Consider the following 14,209-nt stretch of genomic DNA (forward strand, 5'->3'; position numbering starts at 1 on the left):
TTTGCTACAACCTGGCTCGAACCCACCCCATTATCACCTCTAGTTCATGCAATAAGATAATTTGATTCTTTAAAAATATAATTTTTTGATTAATCAATCTGCTTAGTATATATTCACATGTTTGGATAAAAAAGATTCCATATGTTAGATAGGGGTTAAATTAGGCATATATATCTATACTTAAGCTCTTAACTTATTCTCATATATCTATTATCATTTAGGTGTGAAAACTTTTGTACTAAGAATTAGATTTTATTCTCTCTTCTACACAAAAAATAAACAAATTAGTCTCTATACGTTATATCAAACAGTAAATTAATCATTCTATTAAAAAATTCATCCATTTTTTTACTATTAAAAACTGGTCCCTATACATCAGCATAAATTACACGACACGTCACATGTCACTGTTTGGTTATTTTGTCACCCATGCTAATTTTAACAAAAAAAACAAATAAATTTCTTAATAAAAGATGACAAAATGCAATCTAACACCTACTATAGGAGCCTAGTATGGGCGGTGCTTTTATCTACTGTTAGTGTGAAAACAACAATGGTGGTGAAATTAGATACTGTAACGATACTATAGCGTGAAACACAAAGTAAGCTAAACGCACTGCACCGCATCCCATCGCTCATCCAAACCCACCCTAATGCTATTCTCATTTTGTTTTAAAATCAATAATTACCAACCAATTATCGATACAATACCAACTATACTAACATCAATATTCAACTCAACAGGCTGCATTAACCGCGCCCATAATTTAGGACAAAAAGCAACTAGGTATGAGGTTGGTAAACATTAGCCAATCGGATTATTGAAAGGGTAATAGTGAAGCCCTTAACGAGTTCTCACGAGTACCAGAAACAAAATATAAATAAAAGAAAGCAAAAGCATTGGTCATTTATTAGATCAACAAGAATAGTGTATAAAAAGAAAATTGAGAATTAGAGTTCCAGGATCTATCTATGTTTACCGTTTTGCTTTTCCGTAAACTCCCCAGATAGAATGATCCCACAGCAACAACACAAGTTCATCATGTAATGGATAATGCTGAGGCTACTTAAGATGGTGATCAAACAAGGAAGCCATCTCAATCTGCAATACAATCCAAAAGAAATTGAACTGTAAGCACTTTTTCCTCATTGCTGTGCCTTGGCAACATGTATGAGACAAAATGAACAATTTATCTGCCAATTTATTCAATGACAGAGAAGCAATGGCATCAGGAGCAAAAAAGGAGCTGCAGATGCTGGGATTCAAATCCTAAACTATGACTATATGAATCAACTTTAATATGTGCAGTGCAAGCAAGGCAACGATATTATATTTTATCACTTTCTTAATTCCTTCATTAGAAATAGAACACATCAATGGATATATGCAAATTACGAAAAAAGAAAAATGAATGGAGAATTAAGGAGAAATCATGGAGTTGGTAAAATCATCTTTGAAAAGCACAAAAGCAAAGGAATATGGATTGACTGAAAAGGTATGCACAACTTTCTTGCAAGTTAACAAGGGAGTTAATGCACTTTGCAGTTATAATTATTGTCATTATTAACAGAATCAATCAAGTTAGCAAGGGTACTATGCCACGCATCAAACCATTGAAATAACCCGAAAGTACCAAAAGCCAAAGGTGATTGAGATTATTGCTAAGAAATGGGAATGTATAGTGTTCGGATTAAATGGTCTCAACCCTACCCTTGTGCTGGAAAAGTTTGCAACAAGGACCAACAGGCTCACTCATTAGCGACAGTGAGCTAGGGGAAAGTAATCCTTTTCTCTATTTACATACCTACATACCTCCAGTCAACTCCTAATAACTAAATTGGAATTACAAACAATAAAAATAAAAAAAATAAAAAAAATAGAAGAAAAGAAAAGAAAAGAAAAGAAAGAAGAAGAAGAGAAGAAAATCAAATACCAACTCCATTAGTCTACAATCAACTTACCGCTGTCAAAGCACACTCTGCACCTTTGTTCCCAGATTTACCACCAGCTCGATTTAATGCCTACAGTTGTCATGTGAAATAATTACATAAAAATTCCACTCTTGAAATCATTTTGTTTCTCCAATTGCATCCAAGAATAAAAGATGTCAAACCTCTCACACATTCAAATATATCATCTAAATCTTCAAAAAAGATAAGTGAGATACATATATATCATCTCAAAACTACTCTAAACTAAATGACACATCAGTCACTTGGTAGTTGGTATGCACAACCTACAAGATGACCACATTTCCCCTCCCTCTGACATTCCAATATTCAATGTGAAGGAAACTAGAGAGGGTACCCCACTATATCTGTTTGCGTAGCTTCAGTGAACAACCCATCTCACTTGACAAAAAAAAAAACCTATAGTTCTTAGTACAAAATGCTCCTGTATCATACCTGGTCCATGTCCTCACAAGTCAAAACACCAAATATGCAAGGAACACCTGCAGAGTTGATAAATTGCAGATTCAAATCACAAGGAATAATAAAAATTGAAAAATAGAGGGAACGGGTGACTCCATTTTGATACATGAAAACTTCCAGAAAATCGTTTCCTACAGAAAATATTTTTTTAATCTTTAGGGCATGAGATTGATACAGATCTTAATTGACAACTGCTACATGGAAATTTGTCCTCCTAGTTTGAAAGTAGGGTAATTTTAAACTTTTAAAAAGAAAAAGAATCTTGCAAGGTGGTCTCTTGCGCTTTCTAATTGAAACAATTAGGAAAAATAAATAAAATTTGTACTTAAAAGATTATCATAATAGCTTTATGTAGTCAGGTAAGAGTAAAATTCTCAAACATTATGAATATAGGGTGAAAAGTAGGAGTCACCTTGGAAAGAGCACATACTAAAGATGGTATACTTCAGTCTAAAAACAAACTGTAAGTATGCCAGACAAAGTTTACAATATTGACAGCATGAAAAAGGTTCAACTGCATATGCCTGAGTAAATGAGAAAAGAGAGCATATGCTTTTGATCAATGAAAATCTAAATATTGTCTTAATTTATAGTTGAGATGCCACGAACAATTGACTCTTGAAGCTATGGTAGCATTTTGCAAGAAATGGGTTAATACAAAATAACATTAAGCATGAAGATTGACCTGAGTTTAGGCCAGCTGAAAGCACCCCAGATGCAACAGAATTAGCCACGGCATCATAGTGAGTAGTATCTCCTCTTATCTGTTGGCAGAATTAATAAAATCCAGCAAAATGTACTCAGAAAAGACCCCCCAAAAGCAGATAAAAAGTTAAATGAGAAGATTTCCAAGAAAGATGAAAGAAACCATACCACAGCTCCGATACATAAAATTGCATGATAATTTCGAGACTTGCCCAGCCTTTCTGCAACAATACCTATTTCAAAACTACCCGGGACCCAAACAACCTGATAAGAAAGTGAAGAAATGATCAAGCCATCCAAAAAGTTGGCTAAGCATTGTCTAAATATTAATTGAAGGACTTGGTCAAAAGATTCATATGCTGAAAAAGGGCTTGTAATAAGTAAGATGATATACAGAGCAAATCATGAATCATAGAAGAAAGACTTTGATAGCATTGCCATCAAATGAGAACGGCAGAGATACCCTACTCCTATATCCTTGTCTTTTGAGCTGCAATTGTCTAAATAATTGTTAGAATTTGCAGCCATAGCAGAAGAGAAAGCTCAGACATGTAGATAGATTCAAAGAAAAAGCAGACTTCTAACTCGAGATAGAGATATGAGACAGCATGATATTAAAGAAGGCTTTTACTTTAGTAAATTAAGTAGAAGGGTAGTTAGTGGTTGTTACACACATCAATGTCTTCTTCATTAACTGAATACTTTCTGAAAGTGTCCAGAGCGCCCTCCAAGAGCTGCCTTGTCACAATCTCATTGAAACGAGCGACAACCTTTGACAATGTAATAAAAATTTGAAGAAGAAAACAATTACCATAGTAATAACATAATAGTATGAAAACAATTGAACACACACAAAAAAAAAAAAGAAGGAAGGCAAAGTCAATCTTTGACTTTGTAGTTGCAGATGACAATTAAATAAAAAACTGACCACAGCAAAGCGAAGGCCTTGAGTTTTGGTAACAGATCCCACCAAATGGCGGACTGCAGCCGTTTGCATAGAGGAGGGCCTCTGCTTCCTATCCACCACAAATCCTGATTTTATCAATATATATTAGTAATTATATCCAATAACCCAAAGCAAATGCTCTCTTCACTTTCCACTGTAATATACCGAGTTTCGGAGAAAACAATTAATAAATTTTGGAGCCAATTATTTACTCTGTTTTATAAATTCAAATACCAATTGCAAGTCCACGAAAACAAAACTGTAGATGTTTGAAAACGTGAAGATAAGGGTCAAGGTAATTGGTTTCGTTACTGCCATAACTTACTTAAGCTAACCTCAATCACTAAGAAAGTATAAATCCAAATCCCACATTTCTCTTTCCTTTTAGTTTCTTAATACTGAAGAGTGAAATTTTCCATTTCGAAAACAAATTCTATGAATTCCCAGAACGAAAGAGAAAACAACCCTAGAGAATTTCCCAACCTCGTGCATCAAATCGAAGGATGACAACCCTATAAATTTCCAAGACAATCTTAAACAAAACTGAGATTCAAGTTTTAATTGAAACACCAAAAGCAGGACATGAGATTCAAAAAAATAATAAAGAAAGATAACCTTGGAATTGAAAGGAAGAGGAAAAGGAGAGAGCGGTTGACTTGCGGGGCAAAATGGCAGCAGAAGACCTACTCCTGGGAGTGAGGAACACACTACATCCATTTCTACTTAAAATACGCTCCTGAATCCAACAGCAACCATTTCCATTTAAAGCCATTTCCTTCTCTTTCCTCTCTATTCTTCTCTGCAATATTCGATTTGATTTTTGATTGCTGCCCCCCCTCTCACTGCTTTAGCCTTCTAATCTTTTACTAGTACTAGCAAAAATAATACTTAAATTTCGTCAAAAACGAACAATAATAATTAAATAATATTATATCTAATATAGTTGATCGGGTAAACTACAAGAATAGAGTTACCCAACTAAGCTTTGGTTCTATTTTAATTATCCAATTATTAATTTTTTATATTTAGTTACTCAATCTTTTATTCATCAGATGTTCAGATCAGAAAGGAAACCAACAAGATTTCTCATAATTCGACAAGCAAGCCATGAAATGAAGTGATGAACAAGCAATTCAAGCCAAAAATCATGCTATAACAACTAGCTTAAACCGGATATGAAACAATTTCAAAGCCTAACATCTAAATCAAAGAGACAGAATCACGTAAATCGCATTGCATTGGTTTCTTTACATTCTTTTTTTTTTTGGTTGTTGCCTGAAAGATTGAAAAGCAAAACCGAAACAGATTTTTGAATACCTTTGAAGATAACCGCAGTGGAACCCGTGAGAGAATTTTGAATTTGAACCAGAACGGACGAAAGAGTATCAAAGGGAAATATTTAAGACCAACGAGAGAGAGATTGACACCAACGCGAATTTGTTCAAGTGAGAAAACTGCCAAAATTAATTTTTTTATTTATAATAGTTTAAAGGGTAAACTACAACCAAAGTCATAAAACTATTAGTAAGTTTACAATTTGGTCATTGAACTTCCAAAGATTACAAAATTATCACTAAACTATTCGAAAGTTCTAGTTTAAATGATTTCAGTGACCATTTTATAAAATTTTAAAGTTTAATGATCAAAATGCAAATTTACAAAGGGAAATATTAGTTACCGAAGTTACAAGTAGTGGCGGTTTGAATTTTGAACATTGGCGGGATTCACTGAAAAGCACCGCACTAATCAGTACATAAACAAATACAAGAAATGCTGCTCCTTAAAATGGTTATTAACGACTTGGATCTCTGCTATTGTTTGCGGAAATTGTGGAGAACAGTAGAATTTTTAAGGGGTGGGGAAGGATCGGTGGCGTCGAAGGAAAAACTGCGAGACGATGCCGGATCTTCTTCTCGACCTCTGTTTAGGTACCCTAATTACTTGCATAATTATCATGTTTAAATATTACTTGAATTGTTTGTTCAAAAAGCATGCGCCGAATCGTTTGCTTGCTTGAATTCTTTATTTTCCCCCTTAGTTTAAGTGATTTTGAATCGGTCTGGTTAATGATAGAATCATAATAGTTGTAATGATCTTGAATTCTATATGGATCAGTGGCGTCGAAAGAAAAACCAAGGGAAAAACTGCGAGACGATGCCGGATCTTATTCTCGATCTCTGTTTAGGTACCCTAATTACTTGCATGATTATCATGTTTAAATATTACTTGAATTGTTTGTTTAAAAAGCATGCACCGAATCGTTTGCTTGCTTGAATTCCTTTTTTTCTTTCTTAATATAAGTGATTTTGAATCGGTCTGGTTAACGATAGAATCATAGTAGTTGTAAGGATCTTGAATTCTATAAGGAATATTGCTTGAGGTAACAGATTTTCTGAAAAGAAATCCAAGTTATCCGCTGAAAGAGCTGATTACCAATCACAGCGTTCCCTGATAAACTATTGCAATTCATAGCTGCCGATATTGGTTTTTATTGATAATTCATTTTTAGCTTGTGCCTTTCGGTATCTAAATTGTTTCTAAGGACAGATTTTTCTTATTTGAGCTTCAAACTTGCTTCGAGTGCAGTTTTTTCTTATTGCTTGATAAGATTTGTATGCCCTTTTTCTGCATGTTTGAGCCTTCTACTAGTGCATATGATATATGTGCCCAAATTGTGCATATTCAAAATTTTCTAAAATTTTCAATATGTTTAGAGGTTCGTGCTTACATATTCATGTTTGAATATGTGTCAAAGGTTGTTATTCAACATGGGTATTTTAGGAAAAATATAAGGTCCGGGTAACATAGTTAGTGGCTTGTATTTTAAGTGACTGTCTATATTAGTCAGTCTAGAGTGCTTGACATAAGAATGTTCAATTTATTCTAAACTTTTCATATATTTAGAGGGTCATTCGAGGATCATATCTCCTTTTCATGGCTGGATATACTTCCAATGCAAGTATTTTTAAGCGTCGGAACAACATAAGTGACTTTTATGTGCTTATATCCGAAGAACCAAATATCTATATATTGATTTATTGATGCACATCTAGTGTATAATCTGCCTTAACGAAAGAGTCTCGTATTGGACTATACCTAATAACATAGCTGTATAATCTTACGTAGTGGGAACCCTGAACTGGAATAATCCCATCTAAGAAAAATGCCTATAGAATAGGATGACACCTAAATTTACACTCTTTACAAAAATAAAAAAAACGAATGGTGTGAAAGGGGTCAGAAAAACCATGCCGACCACACAAGCTAAAACACCATAAATTACCTGTAGATTAAGCTTAGCACACATCATAGTTGGATTGGACTCTGTTATTTGGTGGCTTGCCAATCTGTAAACAAGCAATTGGAGGGACAGTAGGAGTGGTCAACTCTCCATAACTTTGCCAACAGAATGGATCGTATAGGTGGTAGCGTTCCTGCATTGGCTTTAGCTGAATGGCAGATAAAGTCACGCCTATACATGGAAGGCTGTCACTACAGGCCAAGTGCACAGGTTTTACTGTGTATGTTCCTCTTATTTTTTCGTAGGTAATTCCTGATAGAGCGACTGCTGCTGTTTGGTTCTTACATGTTCTTTTGTCACAATAGAATTGATCGATCACAATTGGAAGCTGGACCTCAGAAACTTGAATGTTTGAGAATAGAACCCCTTGAACATTGCCTGATCCACCCTGCAGATGTGATTTGAAGTAATATACAAGAAACTGCTTACTAGCCATCTAGATTCATATAAGAACTTAGAACGTTAGGAAATTAAATTGAATCTTTTTCCTTAGCAATGGGAATGGACAGGAGTTTTAGGTCTACTGGACCAATTAATAGGAAAGTGAAAATTCAAAATAATCAAACTTGATGGAAATTGTCAAATCCTGTATGTTGAGTTTGGAATAGGATTATTTCTTGGAATGGAGGTAATCTAGTGTTGACTAATTTAAATGTCAACTTTGTTGTGGCAAACCTCAGACATACACGTAAACTACACGATAACAAATTTTAAATTAAGGAAAAACTTGAATTAGTTGTAATAGATTGCATTTGATCAGTCATTTTACCTTTAGTGTCTGTATAACTTGAATTTGGGTGAGGGTGGTATATGGATTTGATTATCTAGTCAAATAATCTATACTATTATAAAGCTGTTCATTGAGTTTATTGCATAGTTAACTTGATTTCAACTAGGTCATGTAAATTACTTAAAACCTAAATTAATATCGCAATGAAAAATAAAGGGTATTTAAGTCCTTTAATGTTTCATAAGTAACTACTAAAACATAATTAATTGTTTAAAACTACTTTTCCATTTTTAAGTTTTATCTAAATTTCCTTTTAAAATGTAATTATTCTAAAAAAAATGTTTTTTCACCCACTATTATGTTTGGTGAATTCTAGTGTATCTAAATTTTTGTTCACCTCTCTCTCTTTTTCATGATTTTAGCTGTCTTCTTTTTTTCATTTTACCAAAATCATGTACTTGAGTTTGTTGGTGGCTTGCGATATATATCATCTGAAGACATCTTGTTAATGAGTTATGGTTCGGATTTAATTAGAAGCCAGTTTATTAGCTCATTTACCTAGACCATGTTTGCAATTGCTCTCTTCCAAACTTGATGTACGTTTATGATGTGGAAGTGAAGATTGTAAGCTTACCTGCCATGTCTTTATTCTGACACCGTTCATTGTGTTATGCATCATGATATCACGGACAGTGATGTTTGAGACACAGGCTTTTGTATTATCCTTTCCCAAGCTTCCAATGCTGATTCCATGTCCTGGTCCACAATTCACATTGTGAATGTATACATTTGAGCATCCTGTTTGTATCGAAACGCAGTCATCTCCTGCATCCATTATCACATTTAAGAGCTTATGTTAGTATGTAAATGTTCATTGTCACTAATCTCTGATCAAAACTGATTTAATTTAAGCATTTATTTCCTGCCAAAAGCATTAGATCTTCAGAATTAACTTGTCATGAGAAAATGCTTCTGGGCAAAATTTAGACAAGAAGCTAAGGGATTCTTCATTTTTGGAGTATCCGCGTCCTAGCATGTTCGGATAGAAGTATACATACCGTATCTAACACTCACATTTGAACCTTAAATTCTAAATATCAGAAGCTAGGGATTAAAGGAAAAATCTAGTTGTATGTGGAGACAAAAGGAAAAAAATGAAAGAAGAAAACAAAAAATATATTCTTGTTGCCTATGCAGTTGAAATCCTAATCCTATTTTGGGTGGTTGATGCCACACCATTCTTTAGAAAATGACACGTGTCAAGTGATTAGTCATTGTAATCCTTAGAAAATTTTGATAGTGCTGGCAGCCACTTTGTCAAATTATTGGTGGGGATAGAGAATGAGAAGAACGAAATTATGAGCAGGATAAGATTGTGATATGTTTCTTTCAACATCCTATCAAACACCCCTCAATTTAGCACTTTTTTCCTACGATGCTGTCGAATTGTTGGTAAAAATAACATGAAGGAATATGTATTAGGAGTTAAATAGTATTTTTCTCATTAGTAATTTAATTTTTATATATTAAATTGAAGAGTAAATTGGTCACTCCTATTTCAAATTTCATCTATTTTTACTGTTAAAAATTAGTGTGGCTGATGAAATAACCCATACAGCTATACATGGCGTGCCACATATACTTCATACTGACAAACAATGACTAATTTTTAATAGTAAAAATGGATAAAAATTTTAACAGAATGACTAATTTACTTTTTGATCTAATGTATAAGGACTAATTTATCAAAATTTTTTATAAAGGGGCCAAAAGCAATCCAACTCCTAATATAATAGCCTTGATGGTAATTTTACCTCAAATTGTTCACAAGTTCTTTTATCTTAACCCCGTGTCTCTCAATGTTGACCCGCATGTCTTTCTCGTTTTTTGTCGAGACCTATGCTGTTTGGATTTTTCTTCTGATTAGGACACCTACTTGTGTCCGATATCCACACTAAAACCCCAGTAACATAAGTCAAAACCAGAGTTTAAAGTGCTCCACCAGTGTTTTTTAACTTAATTTGGTATTATGGTAAAGGCATCAATTTCTATTTACTAGCAAGATATTGAAATAAATTACCGCAGGCAAGAGAAGTTGCATGAATTAGCACATCTTTGGAATTCTGTAGGTGGATTCCATCTGTGTTAGGACTGTCCCCTGGAGATGAGACGGACATGTCGTGTACCACAACTCCTATGCAATTATCAAACTTAAGATGGCATTGTGGACTGTTTTGAATTGTTATGCCCGTGACTGTCACATTAAAGCTCCCATAAAACCTTAGTGCCTGAACAACAGAATGTAAGGAAAAAAACCTTCATAAGACTGCATAATCATGGAATAAAGATTGTTTTTTTTTTCCTCATAGTTTCAAGTGGTCCTTACAGTTGGTTTGATGCTAGGCATTTTTCCACTGAGTTCATTTCTGGCCTACCATCCAATTTATAAGAGAAACATGATTAGTTTTATCGATAAATCAAAGGTTAATGCACCTAAGAAGTCCCTGTATTATAGAGATTAGATCAAATTAGCCACTCTACTATTAAATCAATCAAATTAGTCCTTATACTACTTAAAAGAAAAAAATAAGTTCAATTTGTAACAGAGTAAACATTTACCGTATGAAAATATCTTGAAAATTATTTTATTCAATTGCAATTCAATTCCAAACTGAAGATTTTATTTATAGAACCGTAAAAACTTTTAAAATATTAACTTTCTTGAACAGTAAATATTAATTATATTCCAATTTGACCTTATTTAATTTTTTTTAATAGTATAAGGACTAAATTGATCCGTTTAATAGTAGAGGGTCCTTGTAGTAGAGGGATCTCACCATAAATTAACACTAGAGTTTCAGGGGAAAGTGGAAATTGAACTAGGTACTTACCGGCATTGGTGGCCGTTCTTGAACTGTATTGTTTAATGGGATTATTAATTTTCTTTCATCATCATATGGATCTTCATATGGTGCATCTAGCCACCACCCTGATCCTCTTCCATCAATGATACCTTTTCCCTGAACTGTTATACCTTTCAGCTTTGTGAATTCTAGCCACTGTAAAATACCTTTGCCCCAGGGTTTAGAATCAGTGGGAGCAATAATTGTACCATCCAGCTGAGAAAACAAAAAAAAAAATTCAGTTACATCAGCCATGATCATGTGATAATTCTTCACTAGTATGCGATTGCTGTGATACATATCCAAATATGAGTGGGGAGATATAACCTTTTAAGAGTCGCCAAAATGCATATAACTACAATGTGGTAAAGAGCAATTAATTATCTCACATGTTACCTGAAACACAATGTTTGCTTGACAGTATGGACCAGAGAATGAAATGGGTCCTACAAGGAAGATGAATTTAGCAGGAACGACAACAGTTGATGCCTGCACCTTACATGCAGCTGCCCATGCGGCTTGGAATGCCTGCTTTGCACCATTAACAGATCAGCTATGTGGCTCCTATTGTCTGATCAGTGTGCCACAATAAAACTAAAAGGTATAGAATTACAGTTGAATGTTGCTTATATGTATTATGTTATGGAAATTAAATATTTATATTGCTCTAATCGTGACTAAACTACCTTTAAAACAGGATTTTTTTTCTTTACTTTTAAGTGAACCCCACCTGCCTCGGGTAGTTCTTTCTCTAATACCCCAAAAAGTTCTTTCTTTCCCTATGCATGTAAAAGAAAGAAAATATGGGAAAAATATCATAGAGTAACTTATATTATATTAAGACTTAAATTATATTTTTATCTTTTTATTTAAAAATTAATAAATTAATTCTTATACATTAAAATAAATAATAAATTAGTTCTTTCAGTTAAAATTTCACTCATTAGTGCTGATATTAACAGTAAAATTAAATGAATTTTTCTATAAAATGATCAATTTATAGTGACTAATTTATCTATTTTTTAGTAGAATGGGGTAAAATATCATCTAACTCTTAGTATAGTTTCATAGGAAACTTTATGTTACTTTTACTAAGATAATGTATTTTTTGTTTTTGGCATACTAAGCATTCATGTCCTAATGCATATTCGAACATGATTGCAATTTATAAACTTCAAAGCTATAAATGGGAATTCGACGTGACCTTGGTATCATCAGTTTTCCCATCACCCTTGGCACCAAAATGCAGTACGTCAAAGACTTTAGACTGCTGTCCATTGCCGTAGCCTTTCTGGGGCGGCGGAATTGAAGGGACTTTGACTTTAGGCTTAGGGGATGGAGGAGCTTTTACCTTTGGTGACGGAGGAGTAGTTTTGTACGGCGGTGGTTTTGTCTTTGTTCCTCCATTATGGTAATTGTGATGACCGTGACTATGATCTTTTGTTTTCTTCTTATACAGTGAAACTGAAGCAGCATGCCTCCTTTGCCTCCAATGCTTGCTTTTTCTAGCAATGCAGGTTTCAATACTTGAAGACCACACTAGAAATGCTACTAAAAACATAAATGTGAGTCTTCTTAACCCAACACCCTTCATTTTTTTTCCCTTTTTCCTTTTATTTTGGTATCTCTCAAGGTGGAAACAAGAGAAGAAAAAGGGGAGAGAGCGAGAGAGAGAGAGGAGTTTTGCTTGAGTGCCAAAATAATAAGCAATTGCTGGTATTTAAACATGGGGAGGAGCAATTAGGACTATTCACACATGGGGAAACAAAAAAAAAGAAAAAAAAAGAACCGTAAGGGTATATAAACTTGGGATAATTATATGGTATGGCGTAGTTCTTTTAATTTTATAAAAGAGTTAAAAATCACCCTGCATTTTTAATTCATATTTGAAAATATAAAATAAATAAGTTTTGAGTTTTAATTTCAATTGTAAAGTTAAACAATTTCATGGTTAATATACCAAATAAAGTTAAAATATGGTCTAAATTTATGTACCTTTGATACTTTTATTTTTAGGAATTCAATCTATCTGTCTTTTAGATTTTAAAATTTAAATCTAATTGTTAATATCATTAATTTTAAAAAATTACTGGTTAACATTTTAAAAAAAAAAGCTGGGTGAGTTTTCCATTGAAGTTATTAAGCAGTTTTCAATCCAAATCATAATTTTAAATCAAAAAATTATTTCAAACCAAGCATTGATTTTGAATTAAGATTTTAAGTTCGACCAAAAATTAAAATTTTTAATTTTTACGTTTTGGAAAAGTGTTTTTCAATAAAATCATATTTTTAACTCTTTATTAAATATTTTACTTTACAATATTATGTCTAAAATAGACATTTATTTTTCCAAAAGCACTTATAAACAATAATGGTAAATACTATCGAAATTTTAAAAGTATTTTTCACTAGCACTTTTCAAAAGCATTTTCAACCTAAACAAAGAAAATAGTGTTGTAACCAATGGCAAAGTTAAAAAAAAAATTTAAGGTGGTCAAAATTAAATTGTATAATTTTGAGTGAAAATGTAATTTTATCATTTTAATAATTTATAAATTATATTTTCATAAATTTTAAAAATAAAATCAAAATTTTAACATTATAAGGTTGAAATATAATTTTATCATGTACTAACTTAAAACTTTATAAATTTTAAAAGATTAAAACATAAATTTATTATTTTAAAGGGTTCGAGCCCTACCTATCCCTACCGTCTCCTTTAGTTATAAAAATTTGAATTTAAGAGAAGAATTTTAACAATCTTAATAATTAGGCTTATATTTTTAAGTCTAAAAGTAAAAAAAATTCATAAAATAAAAATAAAGAGATTAATTTTATAAAAACTTAAAATACATTTTAACTACTAAATAATAATCCCTAGACTTAATATATCTTTAGTGAAAATAAATATAATTATTTTTTGGAAAAAAAAAACTGCTTTGGTAGTGCTGGGTGTTTATGCATCATAATTTCAATCTCTCTCCCCCTCCTTTTCTCTGTATTATTACTATATCAAAACTTGTCTTATTACCCTAATCCCCTTCTTGTGAATTTTGGTCGGGAATTCTTTATTTATTGAAAAAGAGTTCTTTCAGGGGTCCATTTTGGTCGGGATTTCTTTATTTTACTGAAAAAGGGTTATTGCAGGGGTCCATTTACATGCCACATGTAAAAATGCTGTTCCATCTAAC

The 14,209-nt window shown here is 32.8% G+C and overlaps 2 protein-coding genes and 1 long non-coding RNA gene across 4 annotated transcripts; 1 reads left to right on the top strand and 2 right to left on the bottom strand.

Annotated features, from left to right (window-relative positions):
• Positions 1-795: 795 nt before the first annotated feature.
• On the bottom strand, positions 796-5,556 carry LOC108458155 (6,7-dimethyl-8-ribityllumazine synthase, chloroplastic-like). Its single transcript, XM_017757440.2, has 9 exons — positions 5,402-5,556; positions 4,700-4,956; positions 4,067-4,170; positions 3,813-3,908; positions 3,307-3,402; positions 3,119-3,197; positions 2,407-2,453; positions 1,963-2,022; positions 796-1,102 (listed from the first exon to the last, which is right to left on the bottom strand). The coding sequence occupies exons 2-9, from the start codon at positions 4,854-4,856 to the stop codon at positions 1,064-1,066; spliced, it is 678 nt and encodes a 225-aa protein (XP_017612929.1). The 5' UTR covers positions 4,857-4,956; positions 5,402-5,556; the 3' UTR covers positions 796-1,063.
• Positions 5,557-5,780: 224 nt separating this feature from the next.
• On the top strand, positions 5,781-11,886 carry LOC108457785 (uncharacterized). Of its 2 annotated transcripts, none has more exons than XR_008281360.1 (3): positions 5,781-6,012; positions 6,200-6,269; positions 11,440-11,886. It is a non-coding gene; the product is annotated as an uncharacterized LOC108457785 (long non-coding RNA). The 2 variants fall into 2 exon arrangements; XR_001867180.2 differs by lacking the exon at positions 11,440-11,886 and adding an exon at positions 8,809-9,046.
• LOC108457784 (polygalacturonase At1g48100-like) lies at positions 7,047-12,836 on the bottom strand. The gene is made up of 7 exons (XM_017756926.2): positions 12,223-12,836; positions 11,415-11,546; positions 11,007-11,234; positions 10,502-10,546; positions 10,196-10,403; positions 8,750-8,940; positions 7,047-7,773 (listed from the first exon to the last, which is right to left on the bottom strand). Exons 1-7 carry the CDS (start codon positions 12,610-12,612, stop codon positions 7,381-7,383), a joined length of 1,587 nt encoding a protein of 528 aa, XP_017612415.1. The 5' UTR covers positions 12,613-12,836; the 3' UTR covers positions 7,047-7,380.
• Between the last annotated feature and the right edge of the window lie 1,373 nt (positions 12,837-14,209).

Source organism: Gossypium arboreum, chromosome 4 (assembly GCF_025698485.1).
Source record: "Gossypium arboreum isolate Shixiya-1 chromosome 4, ASM2569848v2, whole genome shotgun sequence".
Classification (NCBI taxonomy): domain Eukaryota; kingdom Viridiplantae; phylum Streptophyta; class Magnoliopsida; order Malvales; family Malvaceae; genus Gossypium; species Gossypium arboreum.